Here is an 18206-nt window from a genome sequence, read left to right on the forward strand (position 1 = left end):
GGGAATTCCACAGTGCAACACACCAATAGTCCCCAGTCACACAACTCACCAGATCCATGGCAGTTTTTAGATAGGTGCTGGTAAGTAAGAAGCCAGGAGGTGAGAAGGAAGGAGTTACAAGGAGTGGCAGGAGAAAAAGTAAGAACATTCATCCAAAGCAAAGGGGTAGAGGCTGGCATGATTTTGTTCCCTCTGTGTTTCACTACCAAGGACTTGCTTTATCACTGCTCAACAAGCATAGGCTGAAAAAGATGAGCGCACAGGCAGGGGCAGGGACTTCTCATTTCTAAATTATAGGAGCATTTTAAATCAGAGTGGTGTCCTGAGTTCCACAATAGGATGGGACTGCTTACAGGAGTGCATGCTGACTTGTGGGGCTGCAGGGACAGAACAAACCCCTTTGCCAGAACAGAGTAAGAAAAAGAAAAGATGCAGCTAACAAGAAACATCAGAGGATCAAACACTCTCTACCATTTAATGGCTTTAGGATAACACTGTGCCATCTCCCCAAGCTCTCATGGAGCCTCTCAGTGCTGGCCTTCCAGAAGTAGGATCTGCTGCTGCAAACGGTGCTTTCCAAGGCTCAGTCACCTATGTCCATGCTGAGAACAGGCAGCATCATTCTGTCAGTGGGACTGGGGTCTCTGCTGATCCCTGATGACCAGAAGTCAAATGCTTCAATGCAGTGGCTGCAGCAGTGTGAGAACTGCTTGTATAACTTGTGCTCTGCACCAACTGTCCAGCTTGCAGCTGGGCTGCATACACCTGTCCTGCCACCAAAGCATCAGTTATTTCACAGTTTACTCTGAGCGAACTCTAGTGCAGTAGTCAGGGCTCCCTGCATGCCCTTGGCATTTCCACTGCCCTTTGCGACAACAGGAGAGCCTCCCGCCTTCCCTTCCATCTGCGTACAGACAGCCACGGCCCAGTCAGCAGCGGAGAACATGGGGAGGCAATTCTGGGGAAGAGACACAGAGCAAAGTCATTTGGACTGTGGAGCACTCTGCAGTCTGGATAAAGAAAGTAACGACATCCTCTCCTGACCCAGCCTGGGCCCTCACTAGCCTGAGGCAGTCATGACTGGGAGGACCACAGAGGCTGAGCTTACATGTTAATGCTGCATCCTGCCCCTGAGCAAACATGGCCTGGAGGATCCAGGGATATCTGTGCCCAGCAAAGACTAAAAGCTATCTAATCCCAGTATGGTAATCTCAGGTCCTACCCCTGCATGATAAACTACCAACACTGGGTAGAACCCCAGGAAAAGCCTCAGCTGGGACCTGCTGAAAAGTGGGTCCAGTCCCCCCTTTGCAAGCAGGTTCCCTATGTCTTTACCAGGGTTCTGCTCACCTTGGACACCTGACAGGCACAGAGCACCTCACCGGAAACCTGAGGGCTGAGCAGCAGGACTGATGTGCCAGGAGACTTGTCACACAGCTGGTTCACTACCTTCATTAGGATCTAGGAGAGGCAGGGAGAAGAGGGGTCAGGCTACAGCAAAGGAGACTGGTACACAGCAGAAAACATGCCCAGCAGCTCCCTCTTACTGTGTGCAGCACCTGAGGTACAGCTGGTCCAGCAATGTGGATTACTCACAGAGAGGGAGTCCGCTGGGACAGTATCAATGATGACAGGTTGGTTGCAATGTTTTGCTAGCAGGCTTTGTGCCTTCTCTTCAGCCTAGAGGAGGAAACACACAGCACATGAGGGGCTACCGGTGGCACAGGGTGGGATGGATGGGGATCTGTGTATGCAACATATGTACATAGGGAACAGAAGTGCTGCTCTGTGGGATAGAAGGGAGATGTATGTTAGTAGAAGTCAAAGTAAGACTGGCAGACTGAAATCTCCACATGGAAACCTGTACAACCCTCCTTCTTCAAAAGCAAGCAGAGATGAACCCCTCTCAAAAGTGGAGTAGACAGTGACCCGTTTGGTCCCTAACCTCCTTCCTGGACTTACACATCACCGCATGTCTCAGGAAGGTTCCTGTGGCAAGATGCTCCTATTTTAAGAAAGGACAGTTCTTGCTGAGAATATTGCTCACCAATAAGGATTTCCAAAGGAGTTTTAATGTAAACTGGCAGAACACAAATGCATTGGGAAGCCACAGCAATATCCATATGGCTGAAAGAAAGGCTCTGTCCTACCACTGTCTTACTGCAGAACCTTGTAAAGCCCAGTCAGGGACATCTTACCTTCTCCATGTATAAACGGGGAGGTGATGCCTTTCTGCCTGTTGGTGTTTGCCAAAAGTGCTGATATGGGGCTCTCCATCTTCACAGGCAGAGAGACGTGGGGATTTTGCAGGTGCCAAAAGCCCAGTCAGTCATTTGCTGCCAATTTAAATAATGGCCCTGGTTAATGCCAGTGAAATCAACCCAACAAAGGGCTTGTGTCGCACTGTGTGTGAGTGCACCTGCTTTCTCCTGCCTTCTAATGTGACCCTAGTGACTGAGTGGCTGTGAAGTGTGACAGAGACCCCAGGTCCACTGGTGTACGGCACAGCGCTATTAGCAAGCTGCAAGTTAGTGTGCTGCTGCCACTGTACCTGCTGTGTCTCCAGTTTCTTGATGGCCGTGTTGGCTGTTCGCTGTAGGGCTTTGAGGATGTTCTGTAGTTCTTTTCTTTGCCACTGAGGAATTGCAGTGCTAGCCACCACCTGCAAGACAAGTTGCTGCATAAGGACACTAAACTGTATCTAGACATCAACTGATGGTTATCTGGGAGACCCAGACCCTCCTATACCCCTGTGTGATCAGGCCAGCCAGTCACTGTGGTGTGTAGCTTTCTCTTTTCAGCTGGGCATCTAAGGCCCGAGAAAAAGCCTAGAAACCCTTTTTCACTGCTTTACCCCCCCACTACCATTGCCTTCTCTCACATCCTCTCTGGCAGCAGGTCATCTGCAACAGAAGCACCTAGACACTAGTAGAAATCTTTGTGATCAGAGGCAACAGCAGGTAGCAACTTGCCCTTGATATCGACCTTGGTAAGATGTGAACCTGGTAGGGAAGAAATCAGGTGCCCCAAGTGTATAGAGCCCATGCTGGGATCTTTCTGTACAGGACTGTAATCCTTACTTTGGTCAACTGTCCCACTTCTTTGGAGAGGTTCTGCATCTCAGGAATAGAGGTGCTCCTCTGCTTCAGTCGTAGGGAGACAGAGTCCACTTCCACAGCCAAGCACTGGCCTACTTCTCGGGCCTGGAGAGAAGGAGGGAGAGAATGCTTCAAACGCAACAATAGAAAGAATGAACGAGGATGGAGAAAGTAGGCCAGCAGCGGGGTCACAGTCACTGAAGTAATGCTCAGGATCCAGTGGGAAGGCACTTACAGACAGAAGCTTTAAGAATAAATGTCCCAAAGAGATTCTGGAACAGAGTGTTCTTTTCTAGACTTGCAACCAACACTAGATGGTCACACACCCAGGGGACCAAGTCGTTGTGCATTTATGTTTCCTCAGTATCTCAGACCAAATTATAATGATTTCAAAGAGAAAAACTTAGGAGCCCCGTTTACTTAGTGCTCTTTTTCATTAGCAAATGCAATCTTGAAACTAATGACTGAAGAAGCAACCCACTAAAACTAAATAAAACTCACTAGCGGCTCAAGCACATTTCCTGAGGACCAGTTCAGCTGGCCTTGGTGCATTTCTTATTGCTTTCCCCAACACCAATGCTACCATTAATAAAAAAAGCTAACACAAGCTTTTTTCACCAGTGAAAATCCTTACGGTTTGGAGCACTTCCTCTCTACTATATCTTTGTGACCATGTTGGTCCTGCTAAACTTTAGACCAGGACAGCAGAGGGTATGTGAGAAAAGCTGTGGATGGTGAGCACTGCTCTACCTAGCTAGAATACACATCCCTTGTTTCAAGTCACTCCCTCATTCCTGTAGTCTCCCTTGTCCAATTAACACATGCACATGGTTCCTCTCAGGGCTCTCCAGGTCAGCACTTCCAGCAAAGCACACAGATGTGCCCTGCAGCTTTTCATTCCTCTGCACGAAGACAAGCTTTGCTAGGGACACAGATGCACAGGGGACAGCCAGCTAAAAAGCAACAGATTTGCAGGGGTGGGCTTTGCCTTTAGTCTTCCCAGTTCCACTGACAATGAGTCACTCTCCTCTGACTGCAGCCTTAAAGGAAGCAGGCAAGCTTGCAAGGCCCCCTGACACTTCCAGATATTCAAAGGACAGAGCAATCTCAAGGACATAATAGTAGGTTGCTTATTTTTTATACAGACACAGCCAGAACAGGACCACAGTTTAGCAGGAAAAAGACTAAAGAAAAGAAGCAAAAGGGCTGTAAGAATGGGGCCAGAGCCCTGTAATCCTAAAGTGCAAATCCAACTGTGATAGGTAGGAGAGGAACAGGAGGTGAAACCAAAGCACAAAGAATCACACCTTTAAATACCTATCTGGGGATTGAAATTTATAGTTCAGAGGCCTCCTGATATTTTGTGCCAAGTTCTCATCTTGGAAAAGGGGGTCTGAGGGGAGGATTGAAGGTCAAGGAGATAAGAAACTAGGACAGGGAGAGTGGAAGTCAATAGTGGAGTACAGCAGCAGAGCTGAGTCCATAGGTGAAGGAGAAAGCCAGATCCGGCACAGCAGGGAGGCTCCAGACAAAGGAGGAGGAAGCTAACTGTCTGTGCAGGAACCTACAAAGTTGAATCCTTCTGGCATTACCTTGACATGGCAGAAATCTCAGTTCCCACTTTCTTACCTGTTTGGCTTGTCCCCCTGTCACTGCAATGACACGGCTAATCCCTTTAACAAGCTGACGCTCACTGATGATGGCCAGATCTTCCACAGCTCCTGTCTGTAGAAGGTGCCTGCAAAGCCAGCAGAGAACAGAAATGAAAATAAGTTGCTCTCTGGGAGCAGAAATCAGGAAGCCTGCTATCCTTTTAGACAAGTCCAGCAGCCCCTTCCCAATCCCAACAGCTTCAATCCTTTCCCATCCCTAAAATCCCAATAGCACCTTGCCAGGTAAGAAACAGAAGAGTTGAGGCTACTCCAGGAGGAACCTCTGTGCCACCTGCCCAGCAGGCTGTTGTCAAACGGTGCATAACAGACAAGTTCTGCCTTGCTTTCTCCCCTTTCCTTCAGCAGTGTGATAAATTAGGATTTTTCTCTTCTAGTCAGCTGTTACTGAACCTTGTACAATGTAATTTTTTTCCCCTCGAACTCCACCATTCTCTTGTCAGGCCAGCAGACTCCAGTCACAGGGTAGCTGTGCAGTCACACGGCACTGAAACTCCTTTTTTCTTCTTGGCTATTCAACACCAGATATGAAAACAACTATAGTGTCTCAGGTTCTGTTACCACATGTAATCATTTCAGACAGCTTCACAAGAATTGATCATCTCCATTCCCATGCAGCTTCTTGTCCCACTACTCCCACAGTGATTTTATGACTAGAAAATTGCTCATTTTCAGCTGTATCTGCTCAAAGGCCAATTTGTTCCTTTTTTTTTTTTTTTTTGGTGTCAGCATTGTCCTAAGATCGATTAACTCTTCTTCTACTCTCATTACTGCTAAAAGCAGAATAGGGTGAAGATAACTAATCATAGCAGTTTCAAGATCTCACAACCATCTCAGAGTCTCCTGCTGGGTCCCCGGCCCTCCTGCAACCCCAAAGCCAAAGCACTGTAAGTCGTGTGACAGGCCACAAACCTCCTTCCCACACTCTGCTAGTGCTCTGTGGCTTCCAGGTTGGTTTCAGACTATGAAGCAAGGAAAAATGCTTTGCATTTCACTAGTTTTATCACTCTGGGACTTTCAAAGCTTCATAACTAGCCCATCCTGCCCTCACAAGATCTTTCTGATAAGGAAACAGTTGCACAGGGACAGGAAGTGGAGCTTGAAAAATGTCTCTACCTCAGCCACCAGTGCCCACAAACACACCTTCTGACTGCAAATAAAAAAGTCACTTACGTCCCGCAGCAGAGCTCCACAGAGGTCTGCATTGCAGCCTCAGAGTCGCGGGTCAGCACGCTCTCCACAGGGACCCCCAGGGACACTATCCTCACTGGATCTGGATACCCCTGACAGAGGAGACAGGGATCAGCAGCTAACAACATGGTCCTTTGGGGGCACTTACAGACCAACCCCGTGGCTTCAGGTGTCAGCCTCTTTTTTCCCCTATTCTAGAGTAGCCCCAGAGTCAGGGACAGCACTGCTTGTCCCCCACAACCAGCCACTATGGGGAGAAAGAAACAATTGGGTGACACTACAAGCTTTTGGACCAAAGAAATGAGCAGAAAGCCTATGCATCACCAGCCTCCACGTTTTACACCACACTGTCCTGAGATCTCAACTCTGTCCTATTTTCCTTCCCGAGTTTTGGGAGTCAATACCCTTGCAGGGACCTGTTGTGTCAACATCTCTTGTGACCCAGGTGATTCCTGCTGAAGGACAAGGCTCGTGAAGATGTGTGCTGCCATCCTGTCATACCTCATCCACAGCACGGAGTCCCTGAACTCTTCTTGCCAGCGTGAGGGGGACCTCAGCCATATGCACAACCTCATTTCGTTTGATCACATCCTGGACCACTTGCTCTACTTGCTGCAGCTGCTCCACAGTCACAGGGCTCTGAAGAAGTAAATCAGCCACCATCAGGAGAAGCCTCCTGAGAGATACAGAACAAAGGAGGGAGAAATGGGGCAGGGCCCCCAGGCAACTCAGCTTGGGCACACCACTGCCCCTGTTTTTCATCTTCCCTACTTGTAAAAGGGAACTGTGAGCATCATGACCCTCCCTCCCATGAAGAATAAGGATTTTGATCCAAGAGCATCCACCAAACTCTTCAAGAGATGCTACAATGAGTGACAGGTTTACCAGGGCCAGTGCTCAGCCCCAGTTTCAGTTCCCAACCACTCTCATCTGGATGACCAGCATAGACATCAGATATGCACCACAGCCAAGGCAGTGAATCTCTCAAAGACCCCTTTACACTACTCAGGTCAGTCCCATGATCACTGGCCTTGTTAAGTCCTTCCCCTCTGACCCCCACTCATCCCCTCAGCAAGCCCTGCTCAGTCAGGTCAATGCAAGGCAGAGCCAGTCACATCCAGAGGGCCAAGTTTCATGGCTCAGACAAAACGCGACCTGTCTCTAAAGGAGTGATTATAGTGAGAGAGAAGATCCCTGGAGAGAAGGCTAATACTGGGATGTCAGTACTGCTGAGAACAAAAAAACAGGAGTCCTGAGTCACCTTGGTATCAAAGTCGAAGCGCAGCCGCTCTGCTGTCACGTGGGACCCTCGCTGCTCTGTGCTGTCGCCCAGGACACGGCGGAGCGCAAAGTTCAGCAGGTGAGTAGCGGTGTGGTTCGTCATGCAGGCCAGCCGCTGGGCCTGAAAGCACAAAGTTGGCAGGGGGTGATGGTTCTCCACAGCTCAGGGGAGCAGGGGATAGCATGAAGAGATAAGGAAAAGACTGCATGTGAGGGGATAGGAGAAGATGGGGATAGAAACAATGGGTAGTACAGCTGTCAGATTAATTTGTGTCACAGGGCAGATCTAACTTCTTTTCCCATGGGATCACCTCTGTAAAACAGCAAAGGGCAGGCTGGATACTTCTGGACAGACCAAAGGCTCATAAAAGATGAGTGTTATTTGTGAGGTCGCCTTCCCACTGCACATCACAACGAAGAGCAGTCTCAGGAATACAAGGGACAAGGCTCTGCCGCACTGAGGTTACTCAGGATACTACAAGACTCTCAAAGCAAGGCTGAGAAAAGAGCGGTGAGTTATCACCTCATCCACAAAGAGTTGCACTTGGTCACCAGCACGCAGGGTTTCCACAGCAGTGACCTCATGGATCACGTAACCACCACAGAGACGAACTGACTCTACGGGGAAGAGTATCTCCTGAGCAAAGAGACAGAAAGATGAGTTAGGACACAGGGAAAATTCCAATACCTGTGCTAGGTGCCTGATTGATCCAACTGGGAAATTGGATCCTGCTTGATCCAACTGGGAAACACAGACCTTCCCTGCACCCAGCCACTCGCTGCACAACATGAGGCTGTTCACTTGCAGTAGAGGGGCAGTAACAGCACCCATGCTGATGAATTTTCCTAACAAGGATGCTTGTCCATGAGAAAATGGACAGCAGCTGCCAAGGCACCCGTCTCAGGCATCCAAGGTGCCATTTCTGCCTCACTGGACTGGCAAAAGAAACTTGATCTCTGCTTCAGCTTGGGGAGAAGTGCTGAGCAAGGTACTATCACATTCTGCAAGGCTAAAGAGGCAGCATCAATGCCCAGGGGAAATTCTCAAGAGCTGGAATGTGGGAAGGAGAAAAAGCTGCACCCCAAGTAACTTCCCAGGAGAGAGTCAAAGCTCTCCTTCTAGCAAGGCTGAAGGAACATGCTGCAGAAGTGGAGGTCCTCCCTGATGTTCTGAGAGGGACAAGAGCTTTTGCACTGGGTCCCAGGTTGGGCACTGCTTGTGGTCATCCAGGGTGGGCCAGAGACAAGTTACTCAGCTCATGGACTCTCTAATCATTGATTGCCTTCTCTCTGCACTGCAACCCCACCTGGTGAGAGTGTGGAACATTGAAGGGAGACCCAAGAATACTGTACAGTCTTCCCCAGCAAGACAAAATTGCAAAGGGCTGAGAGAGACAACCAGAGCAGCAAGTACACCTCTGTGAAGTTACTGCTGCTTCTCCCTCACCCCACCGACCCTGATGCAAAACCAAGGGAACTGTCAAGAATCAACAGCTTGCAAACTGACACAGTAAAACACCCTATCACTTGGGGAATTCTGCCTGACATCAGTAGCCACAATTCTGGCAGCAAAGTGTCTTACCTGCTGTCCTAAACATATCATGTAGCCTTTGTCAGAGGCTTGCCCACCCTGCTCTGCATAGAAGTTAGTCCTGTCCAAGATGACACCACAGCGTTGCCCTGCCCCAGCCTCCTTCTGGAGAGACTGATCTCTGTACAGCATGAGGACAGTGGCCTGGCATGGGCTGAACTCTGTCAGAGGGAAGAAGATGGCAGCAATTAGTGCATACACCCTATTGCAACAGGAAAGGAGGGGTCACTTCCCCATGCCAACCCTGCCAACACCCAGTTTATATTGAAAGCTGGCACTTCCCTCAGCCTTGGTAGGAGAGGAACGGCTATTGGCAGAAATGACAAAGGATCTGTTAATTGGAACTAAGTCACCCCTCACTTACCTAGTGACAGACCTGCTGAATAGCAGGTAAGCAGGCAGGGATGCCCAGTCTGATTCCACATGAGCCTGACAGGCAAGATCTGTCACAGACACATCTGCATCTTGCTACACTGCAAGCTCAGCAAGCATGCCTGCCTTCTAGGAAGTGACAGACTTGATGGACAAGGGACAACATGGATATCACCTTCTTTGATGCAGCAAGCTTCTAACATGTTCTGTAGGCTCCCTGAAGCCAAATTTAGGTGATATGGACTGGACAGGTAGACTATAATGTGAGTGTTTAACTGGCTGGGCAGCTGGCCCCACAGAAAATTGCTAATAGTTCAATGTTCAACGGATATTCAGTTACTAGCAAAGCTACTTGGTGGCTGATATTAGGGGCAACACCATTTAACATCTTCATTAATGACTATCCATGACAACATGGGACATATCCATACATCCTGCTTGTGTATGGTGATGAATTGGAAGGGACTGATACACTGGAGAGCAGGGCTACTTTGCTGAGCCATCTCAGCAGGCTACAAAGGTGGACTGACAGAAAACTTGGGGTCCTCAGGAACAAGCTGAACACAAGTCAGTGGGGTGCCCTTGCAGCAGGGAAGACTGACTGCCTGCTGAGCGGTATGAACACAAACATAGCCAGCAGGTCAAAGAAAGTGGTTATTCATCCCTATTTAGCATTTGTGACACTACATCTAGAGTACCAGAAATTCTGGCTGTACATAAAGAAAAAAGCTTTTCACAGCAAGAGTGATAGAGAACAGGGAACAGAGAGGCTGTGGGTTCTCTGTCCTTAAAGATACTCAGAACTTAAATGGACAAGGCTCTGAGCAACCTGATCTGACTGTGAAACTGATATTCCTTTGATCAAGAGACTGGACATCCAGAGATCCCCTCCAACCTGAATAATTCCATGATTCAGAGACTGAGGAGGTGGGAGAGTACTCGTTTAGAGATTTCAGCCAACATTACTGCTGGACTTTTTTTCACTCTTGCCATAGTATATATAGCTTGAATTCCCTCACTTTCTGCTGAGCATAAGTTGCCACCAGCACACTGGGTAAGAGGGAGCTTACTGTAAACAGCTGTCTCTAATTGCTTGTGACAGCCACACCACCTCTTACTCTGTGCTTTAGCTTTATACTTTCCCTAGAGCAACCAGCAACCCCATTTACCCTAAGTGATAAAAAGTCTGCACTGGCATCTAGTGGTCTGGCAAAGAAATAGCAAGTGCATGGCTTCAGACACCTACGTAATAAACTCTTTGCATAATTATTGTTCACCCTCCTAGCACTCACACCCAGAAGCGTAATTGTTAGGGACAGACTCATCTCTAGCAGAAATCAACAGCCCCTGCTTTACCACTGTACATCCATAACGACCCAGAGCCCACAGCCTTGTCACCAGACCAGAGCCTTCCTGGGGACACACCACAACAATAAGAAAATAATTTACTTTGGGATGAGGTACAGGGGCAGAGAAAAGATGCAGCAGTAAGGTGACGGGTTTGAGCCACAAAGTACGTGTTCTGCATGCATGAGGTTAGGCAGTAAGAGCAGTTGTGTGAGGGATTCCAGCACCTTCATGCAGAGCTTGCCTTACAGATGGGACTTGGCCACTTACCATACTGCCCATGCTGCCCAAGCGTGTAGGCGTACTTTGGAGAATCATCCGTAGCAGGCACGTTGTTGCTCCGCAGCTGAGCCAGTGAGTGCACATCAAGGTGCATGTTTGTGGCCTCCAGCTGTCCTGCCTGTGGGCCACGAGCCTTCCGCTACAGCAAAGCAAAGGCATAGTTAGAGAAGAGATACCTGGGGGCATTCAAACTGATAACCGGGGCTACAAGACTAGGAACAACTTCTTCCCCCTTCCTGGAAAAGTCTTGTTTAGATCCAGGCTGATGGAGGCTACTGCTAAATCAACCCCATTCCTTCAAACCCCACAGCACTAACCACCACCCTGCGCTAGCCTTGTGGCAGGCCATAAGCAACAGCTAACACAGCCCTCCTGGCACACCTTGATGCGTAGCTGGGAAACTTTCAGGCCACTGAAGCTCAGGAGGGCAAGGCCTTGAATTGATTACTGCAGGGGGTGGGTACAGGTGGCAGTGCAAGTCTTCCAGCACTACAGAGACCAAGGAGATTTTGTAAACTCGTCATGAATCACTTGCTGTTTGGGCTGTCTAAGCTGACTCTGTGTGAGAAGTTGATGACTGAGAAACGACACTCCTAACCTATGCAGTTCTATGATAACCTTCACTCCATCACCAGTCAGCATCACAAAACACTTCTACTGATCTGAAGAGAATCACCAGCCAATATGTCTCAGTCCCACATCCACAAGCAAAGACGTCATGACCCCACTGCTGTTTCAGACGCACTTCCTCTTCAGGTAAAAGGCACATGGCCCTGTGATGCATCTGAGGAACTACAGCAGTGAAAGGAATTCTGCCTCCAGGCTCACAGGAGGGAGAGAAAGCTCTGAATTATTCTGACAAGGCGAGCCTCCCTCTTACCTTTGCATCTTCCAGAGCAAGTTTGTTAAAAGCAGCCAAATCCAAACTGATTCCCTTTTCTTCAAGCATCAAGTCAATCAGATCCAGAGGGAACCCCAAATTCCCATAGAGAGACCAAGCTACTTCAGCTGCAGGACAAAAAGGACACGAACTGTGTGTGTACACAGCAAGCAAAAGCATCTCAAGATTTGCTTGGATGGGACCAATCTAGCATGTGTCTTGGTAACTAGATTCACCCGTGTTGTGTGCAGCTACACTGGTAATGGGGAAAGGAAGAGAAGGCATGTGGTTGTTCTTGTATGGGGCCGATATTAATGATGCCTCACAGCCCCATCCATGCTAAAATTCAGTGTAGTACATCTAGACAGGCAGCTGAGCTGTTTGGGTCCTGAGGTCCTTCTTTCAGCTGTGTCTTATAAGGAGCAAAGTTAATCAGTCAATAAGGCATCAAGGGAATGTTTCTAATTTGCCTGGTGCCTAGTTTGTTGTGAGAACAAAGTACTAAAAACCAATTGCAATTTGGAGAAAGGAACAACATCTACTCCTCTGCCCAGGCCTTGAAGGTCACTGCAAACACATGGGGGAGGCAAACATCCACCAGTTTTGACTGCAGTGCTTATGAGGACCTGGATAACTATCTTTAAGTGCAGGTTGTCAGAGAAGGGAGACTCACCCGGGAAATCTGTGGAGGGCTTCATCTGCTGCACCGTCCGCTCAATGATGCGCCTCCCACGATCGAGGGAGGACAGAAAAGCTGCCTCATTCTCATTGATGATATCCATGATCTGCCCAAGGATCAGAAGAAGGGTTAGCCACAACACCTCAGGGAATTCCCTAGCTTGGCTCAGCCCTGATACAGTCAGCTCAAAGCAATCAAGCAAGTGTCCAACAGGGGTACTGTGTCTGCCTGAACCAGCCTTTTTGTTCTGTGAGCATCCATCACAACATGGCTCTCACACGTTACGAAAGAGTTCCAAAGTCACCGTACCTCCTATCACCATTCCTGTCAATGAAATATTGAGTATCCACTTGGGGAAGGCTGGAGGCTGACAAATGCTCCCTGTTAGACATTCATGTCTGTGACACAATCAAAATATCATGGCTGGAACAGCCAGAGAAATTGCTTGTCACAGTCGCTGTCAGCAGAATTGAGCTGGGAGTAGCCTTAAATCACCAATCTGCTTTGGACAGTGTACCCAGGCTAGGACAGGCTGTACTCACCTCAACAGAAGAGCTACCCTAGCTTTTTTAGAGCAACAGCTGCCTTACAGAAGGACAAGCAGCCCAATCAGTCCCTGTTAAGGATCTAGTAGAGCTCCCACAAGGAAATCTGCCACAGATACTTCTCGTGCCCATGGTACAAACATGTTCCCAGCACATCTCAGCCCACCCACGAGAACATGGTTACAGAGGAAGCTATGCAAACTCCTCCAGCTAAGTCCCAAGGAAGGGCTGACTTCTGCCCTTGAGAGCAGTGCCTCACAAAGATAACAGGACACACGGTTTCTCTCCAGGGATTCCACACTGCTCACCTGGTCTGCATTCTTCGTCAGCTCTGGATAGGCATCTCCCTGTGGAGTGAGCCTTAGTTAGTGATCACATCCTCAGCATCTTCCTCTGGGGATCTCACAGCATGCCACAAGCATTATAGAGGTTTCAGGCAGGTGAGTGTGAAGGGAGCCCCAGAACACAGCTCCACAGACAGCAGCATGGGGGAAGAACCACACAGGGACTTACAGCTGCCATCTCCTGGCTATCTCCCTGTGACCTGCTTCTGCTAGCCGCTGCACACCATCTCTTGGCAAACACATTGTCTTTTAGGATGCTGTTAGTACTCCCAGGGACCAATTTCAGATGGCTTTAACCAGATACAACAGTTTGGAAGCCACTAACTACCCTTAGGAAACAACAACATGCACTTGCATACACTTACACACATGGCTGACTGTACTGCTGGTCACGCTAGGCCCCCTCCCTCCCATCACAAATGATCAGAAGACGAGATTTTTACTGCTGCAATGTATAGCACCAGATACACCCTCCTGGAGCTCCTTCAAATTCAAGATCAACTCCCGACAGTGTACAGGAAAGGGACATGGGGTTGAATAGAACACGTGTGACACTCTTTTTTCCCCTCCTCAAGGCAGTGGCTTTCACTCACCAGCACTTCCACTACAGTAGGCACCAGGGAGGCCAAGAGGCCAGGTGGAGCATGCAAAACTTCAGAGCAAAAGCGGACAGCCCTGCGCAGGATCCGACGCAGCACCAGTCTGAAAACAGGGCAGGATTTGCCAGGCAGCCATCTGAGCATCCCTGCCCAGCTCCGCATCCAGCACACCCCCTGCCCAGCTCCTCTGGCCTGACCTATCAACACAGGCCAGCTGCTCCCCACGCTCTGCACCCACCCAAGGATGAGCCTGCAGATTGGAACCTCTTCCAGGCTCCTATCTCCCTGCCTCCCTGAAGCTCGTGCACTCCCTCCCCTGTCTTGGGCCCACACCAGTACCTCTCCCCTGGCTGTCCATATTCCTTTTTAGATCTAACTCCCTCCACCGCACACCATTTCCTTATGTCCTTACTCCGCTCCAGAGAAGCCTGGGTAGATGCCATCAGTGATGCACACGCACAAGGTGCGCACGTGGTCTGCCACCACCCGGTAGGCCATATTCACACGCCCAACATCAGCATCCCCAACTAGACCTTGGTATTTGGGCCCCTTGCAGCCCTAAAAGAGAAAGTAAGGAGATAGATTAGAATAAATTAATGGCTGCAGAAGGAAGTTTCAATACAAGAAGCAGCCAGCTACACTTGACATCATGCTTCTCAGCTATCTCCAAACCTTATGCATCCAAGACATACTCATTAAATCCTTCCAGAGCATTATCAACAAAGGCTTCTGTACCTAAGACAGGTCAGCCAATGCCTTGGCTCTAAGGAATTTAAGAAATTTTGGAGGAAAAACAGATCAGCAGTGCTGATATCCCTGTGGATTTCCAACCTGGAATTCTACCCAGTTTCCCCAGAATGCTACTCTGGACCTGGCTGGACATATTTCCTGTCTCAAAATACCACACAGTAACATGTGTGGAGAAGGCTGTACTATGGTACCAGGTAAGCAGTCTGCATTCAAGGAGCTTTTGCTTAGCTGTGACTCTGAGCAGAAGCACTGTCACCTTGTGAATGGCATCCAAGATGGGAGTGAAGAGATCTGTGTCGTAGTTGGAACGTTTGTTCTGCAGAACTGTCACAAGTCTTTCCAGGCCCATTCCTGTATCCACGTGATGCTGTGGCAAGGGAAGCAGATTCCCCTCCACCTCTCTGTCAGCCAGCCAGGAAAAATAAGACAAAAGAAAAAAAAAAAGGGTCAGTTCAGGGGGAAAGAAAAGGAGCAGGTGAGTCAAAAATAATGGAAGAGTGACAGGGAATGGAAACAGCAAGTGACCCAACAAAAGGAAGCTCAGGGACAAGACTAAAAGCAGCCTGCCCAGGCACTGTCAGGCAGCCAGGATCTAACTATCAGATAGTCAGGACAGACTGTAACATAGGGAAAAATGCCTTCCCTGAACAGGGGCCCAAGGCCGCCTCCTCCTACAGATTACTCTTGGCTGCTGCAGACCTCAAGAGACCTCTGGGATGCAGCAGTAAGGGAGAATAGGCAGCAGAGATTGAAGGAGGACAGAACAAATAAAGCAAAGAGGACCAAGAGCCACCCTGGACACATAGCCACAGCTTCTCTCTTGTTCCTGTACTGCCTCTTCCTGGAAAGCAGTAAGGTGTCTGAGGATACACACATATGATTTGGGAGTCAGCCAAGGGGGGAAAGGCTCTGGAGTTCAGAACAGGTGCCTGGTACCTGCTGTACTGCATGAAGACCAGGTTCCAGATCTCCACTACATCAGGGTTGCCCTGGTTCACCAGTGCCGCAGCATTTCTGCCACCACCCACGTGGTCATAGTGAATCTCTGTACAGGGACCGCAGGGACCTGTGTCCCCCATCTCCCAGAAGTTGTCCTTCAATGGAAAAGGAAGCACGTGACTTGCAGGCACCCTGGAAAGGCAGACAACAGAGGTGGCAGCGCTGGAGCATGTACACAAAGCACACAGTAGCCTAGATGACAGAGAACGTTGGAAGGGAGGAATCCTTTCTGACTACTGCAAACTTAATAACTAAACACATTAGGATTCCTTTGCTTCTATTCACCCAGAATTACTCTCCTTAGCAGGAACAAGCTGGACTAAACCAGACAGGATCCCACTCACTGCCCAGAACGGCTAACAAACACGGTCAGGCTCCCGCTGACAGAGGCAGGCTCTCCACTGGGTCTGTGGAGCTGCCCTCCTCCTTGGAGGGATTTCCAGCATAGGTAAGACCTGATCGCAGCGGACAAGGCTGAACACCAACAGTGGCATGGAGCTGGCTTGGGTTCAAAGCCCACATACAGCCTGCAACAAGCTCCCAAAGCACAGCAGTACTCTCTGCAATGGCTTCATCCTCTCACTGAAGCAGTCATGGTCAGGTTTCAGGGGAGAATGTACTCTCCACAGCTCACCATGGAGAGGAAGCAAAGGATCGGAGATCCTTCACAGACTTCATTCCAGGCCATCCAGTCCTAGGCACACAGCCCCCCAGACTGAAAACATCTAAGAAACAGCTTAAAGGTCGAGACCCAGAGGACTCAGAGCTCAGCTGACTTTTAACAGCCCAAACCAGAAACAAAATGAATTTAAAACACAGCTTTTGGCCCCTACCTCTGATTCCCATCAGCTAAAGAGCAAATGGAAGACTATGGATGAAACATCAGCACCTGCTGCTCAGAACCTCTTCTCTAACACACTTACCCCAGGCGGAGCCATACGTCCCTGCACTCCTCATCTGCGCTCAGCCCCAGCGAGGAGTCTCCGCCAAAATAGGTGACGTAGAGACGATCTCTGGGGATCTCGTAGACCTCTGTCAAGAGCTCCCAGGCCATGCTACATGCCTCCTCCTGAGCAGGCAGAGAACATAAATGAAGCACAGTAATCCAGGATGCATAGTGATGCAGGAAGGCTCTTTAGCATTGGAGTTAAACATCAAAGAAGTTAATTCCAGCTGCTCTCTCCCCATCCAATTTTAAGGTGCAGGATGACGGTCAGGTGAGTGAGACAGCTCACTGCTGCCTGTGGAAAACTGACATTCCTGAACTGTTGGGAGATTGTCAGGATCACAGCATGGTCTATGCCCATGTGCTCACCAGCAGAGCTACACCGATTACTTTCTTTCCAAGGATAAAATGTACTCTCTAGCAAAACAACTAGCATCTTTCATCTTCCTTCCTTTTTCAAACTTTCTAGTAACAAGCATCAAATGAACTAGAAACCTCTGTTTACCATATTAAATGGCCAACACGGGCATTCACACAGAAAACTTTGATTTATGCGTGTTGTTCACAGCTGCAAAAGGCTGAGCACTCTGAGAGTCTGCAGGGCACATTTAGTGATTCAGCACACCAGCCACCATTACCTCTGCTCCAGGACACAGAGCTCCCACAAAGTAACTTGGAGCTTATCAAGACACCTTTTGCAGACAGTCCTGCTGCACTACAGCACAGCTCTGAAAACAAGGCCACGTTTCTCCCTGAAGAGGGTTTGCTCCTATTGCCTCACCTTAAAGTAATCCCCAAAGGACCAGTTCCCCAGCATTTCGAAGAACGTGTGATGGTAAGTATCGCGGCCCACATCCTCCAAGTCGTTGTGCTTCCCTCCGGCACGGACGCACTTCTGGCTGTTCACCACCCGCCGGTGCTGTGCCAGCTCGCTCCGGGGGTGCACCGTGCCCAGGAAAATGGGCTTGAACTAGAAATCAAGGTAGAGGGGCGCCCGCTATTGCTAGATGCCGCCCAGCGCTGGGGACTCTGCCCGAGGCTCCTGAAACACAGGCGCGGAGCTACGAGAGGCGAACGGGAGGGCAGCGCGGCGGTAAGCCCACCCCACCGCAGGACACCTCCGTAAAAGGGGTCACCCGTGACGGGCCACGCTCCTCCGCAGACGCGGAGACACCGGGAAGACGGCGGAAGGGACCCGCGAGGGTGGGCCGCAGGCGGGGAGAGCCAGAGCCCCGGCCCGGGCAAGGCCGGTAGAGGCGAGGGGAGGCAGCACCTGGTTCATGCCCGCGTTGACGAAGAGGAGGCGCGGGTCGCCGCGGGGCCGCACGGGGGCCGAGGGCAGGCGGAGGTGGCCGTGGCGCTCCTGGAAAAAGCGGAGGAAGGCGGCGCGGACCTGCCCCGCCGGCGGGTAGCCGGCACCCCCGCGGCAGGGGCTGCAGCGCCAGCACCTGGGCACAACCAGCAAGAGTCGCCGCCGCAGCCGGCCAACCGCCGCCATAGCGGCCGAGGGCGGAACGCGGCGCGGCGGGTCCCGGAAGGGGCGGGGAGAGGGGCGGTGACGGGAGGGGCCGACGGGATCGCGGATGACCACCATGGCTGTGGGGGGAGCCGCCGCCATCATCGTCCCCGCTG

The 18206-nt window shown here is 50.1% G+C and overlaps 1 protein-coding gene across 1 annotated transcript; it reads right to left on the reverse strand.

Moving 5' to 3' along the window:
* Nucleotides 1–460: 460 nt before the first annotated feature.
* On the reverse strand, nt 461–18072 carry AARS2 (alanyl-tRNA synthetase 2, mitochondrial). The gene is made up of 22 exons (XM_074897011.1): nt 17848–18072; nt 17356–17544; nt 16552–16697; nt 15566–15760; nt 14886–15030; nt 14292–14437; nt 13874–13982; nt 13245–13283; nt 12386–12497; nt 11713–11840; nt 10821–10971; nt 8823–8992; nt 7764–7877; nt 7221–7361; nt 6461–6598; nt 5942–6051; nt 4728–4836; nt 3081–3203; nt 2552–2662; nt 1597–1680; nt 1351–1461; nt 461–958 (listed from the first exon to the last, which is right to left on the reverse strand). The coding sequence occupies exons 1-22, from the start codon at nt 18070–18072 to the stop codon at nt 794–796; spliced, it is 2961 nt and encodes a 986-aa protein (XP_074753112.1). The 3' UTR covers nt 461–793.
* Between the last annotated feature and the right edge of the window lie 134 nt (nt 18073–18206).

This window comes from Athene noctua, chromosome 1 (assembly GCF_965140245.1).
Source record: "Athene noctua chromosome 1, bAthNoc1.hap1.1, whole genome shotgun sequence".
Classification (NCBI taxonomy): Eukaryota; Metazoa; Chordata; class Aves; order Strigiformes; family Strigidae; genus Athene; species Athene noctua.

Excerpts from the sequence above, each read along its gene's own strand:
- AARS2 (XM_074897011.1), bottom strand. The coding sequence starts at position 18,072 with ATGGCGGCGGTTGGCCGGCTGCGGCGGCGACTCTTGCTGGTTGTGCCC. Across the intron at positions 13,284-13,873 it reads CTACTGTAGTGGAAGTGCTG|GGAGATGCCTATCCAGAGCT; the intron begins GTGAGTGAAAGC and ends CTCACTCCACAG. Across the intron at positions 6,599-7,220 it reads GCTTCGACTTTGATACCAAG|AGCCCTGTGACTGTGGAGCA; the intron begins GTGACTCAGGAC and ends TTACTTCTTCAG.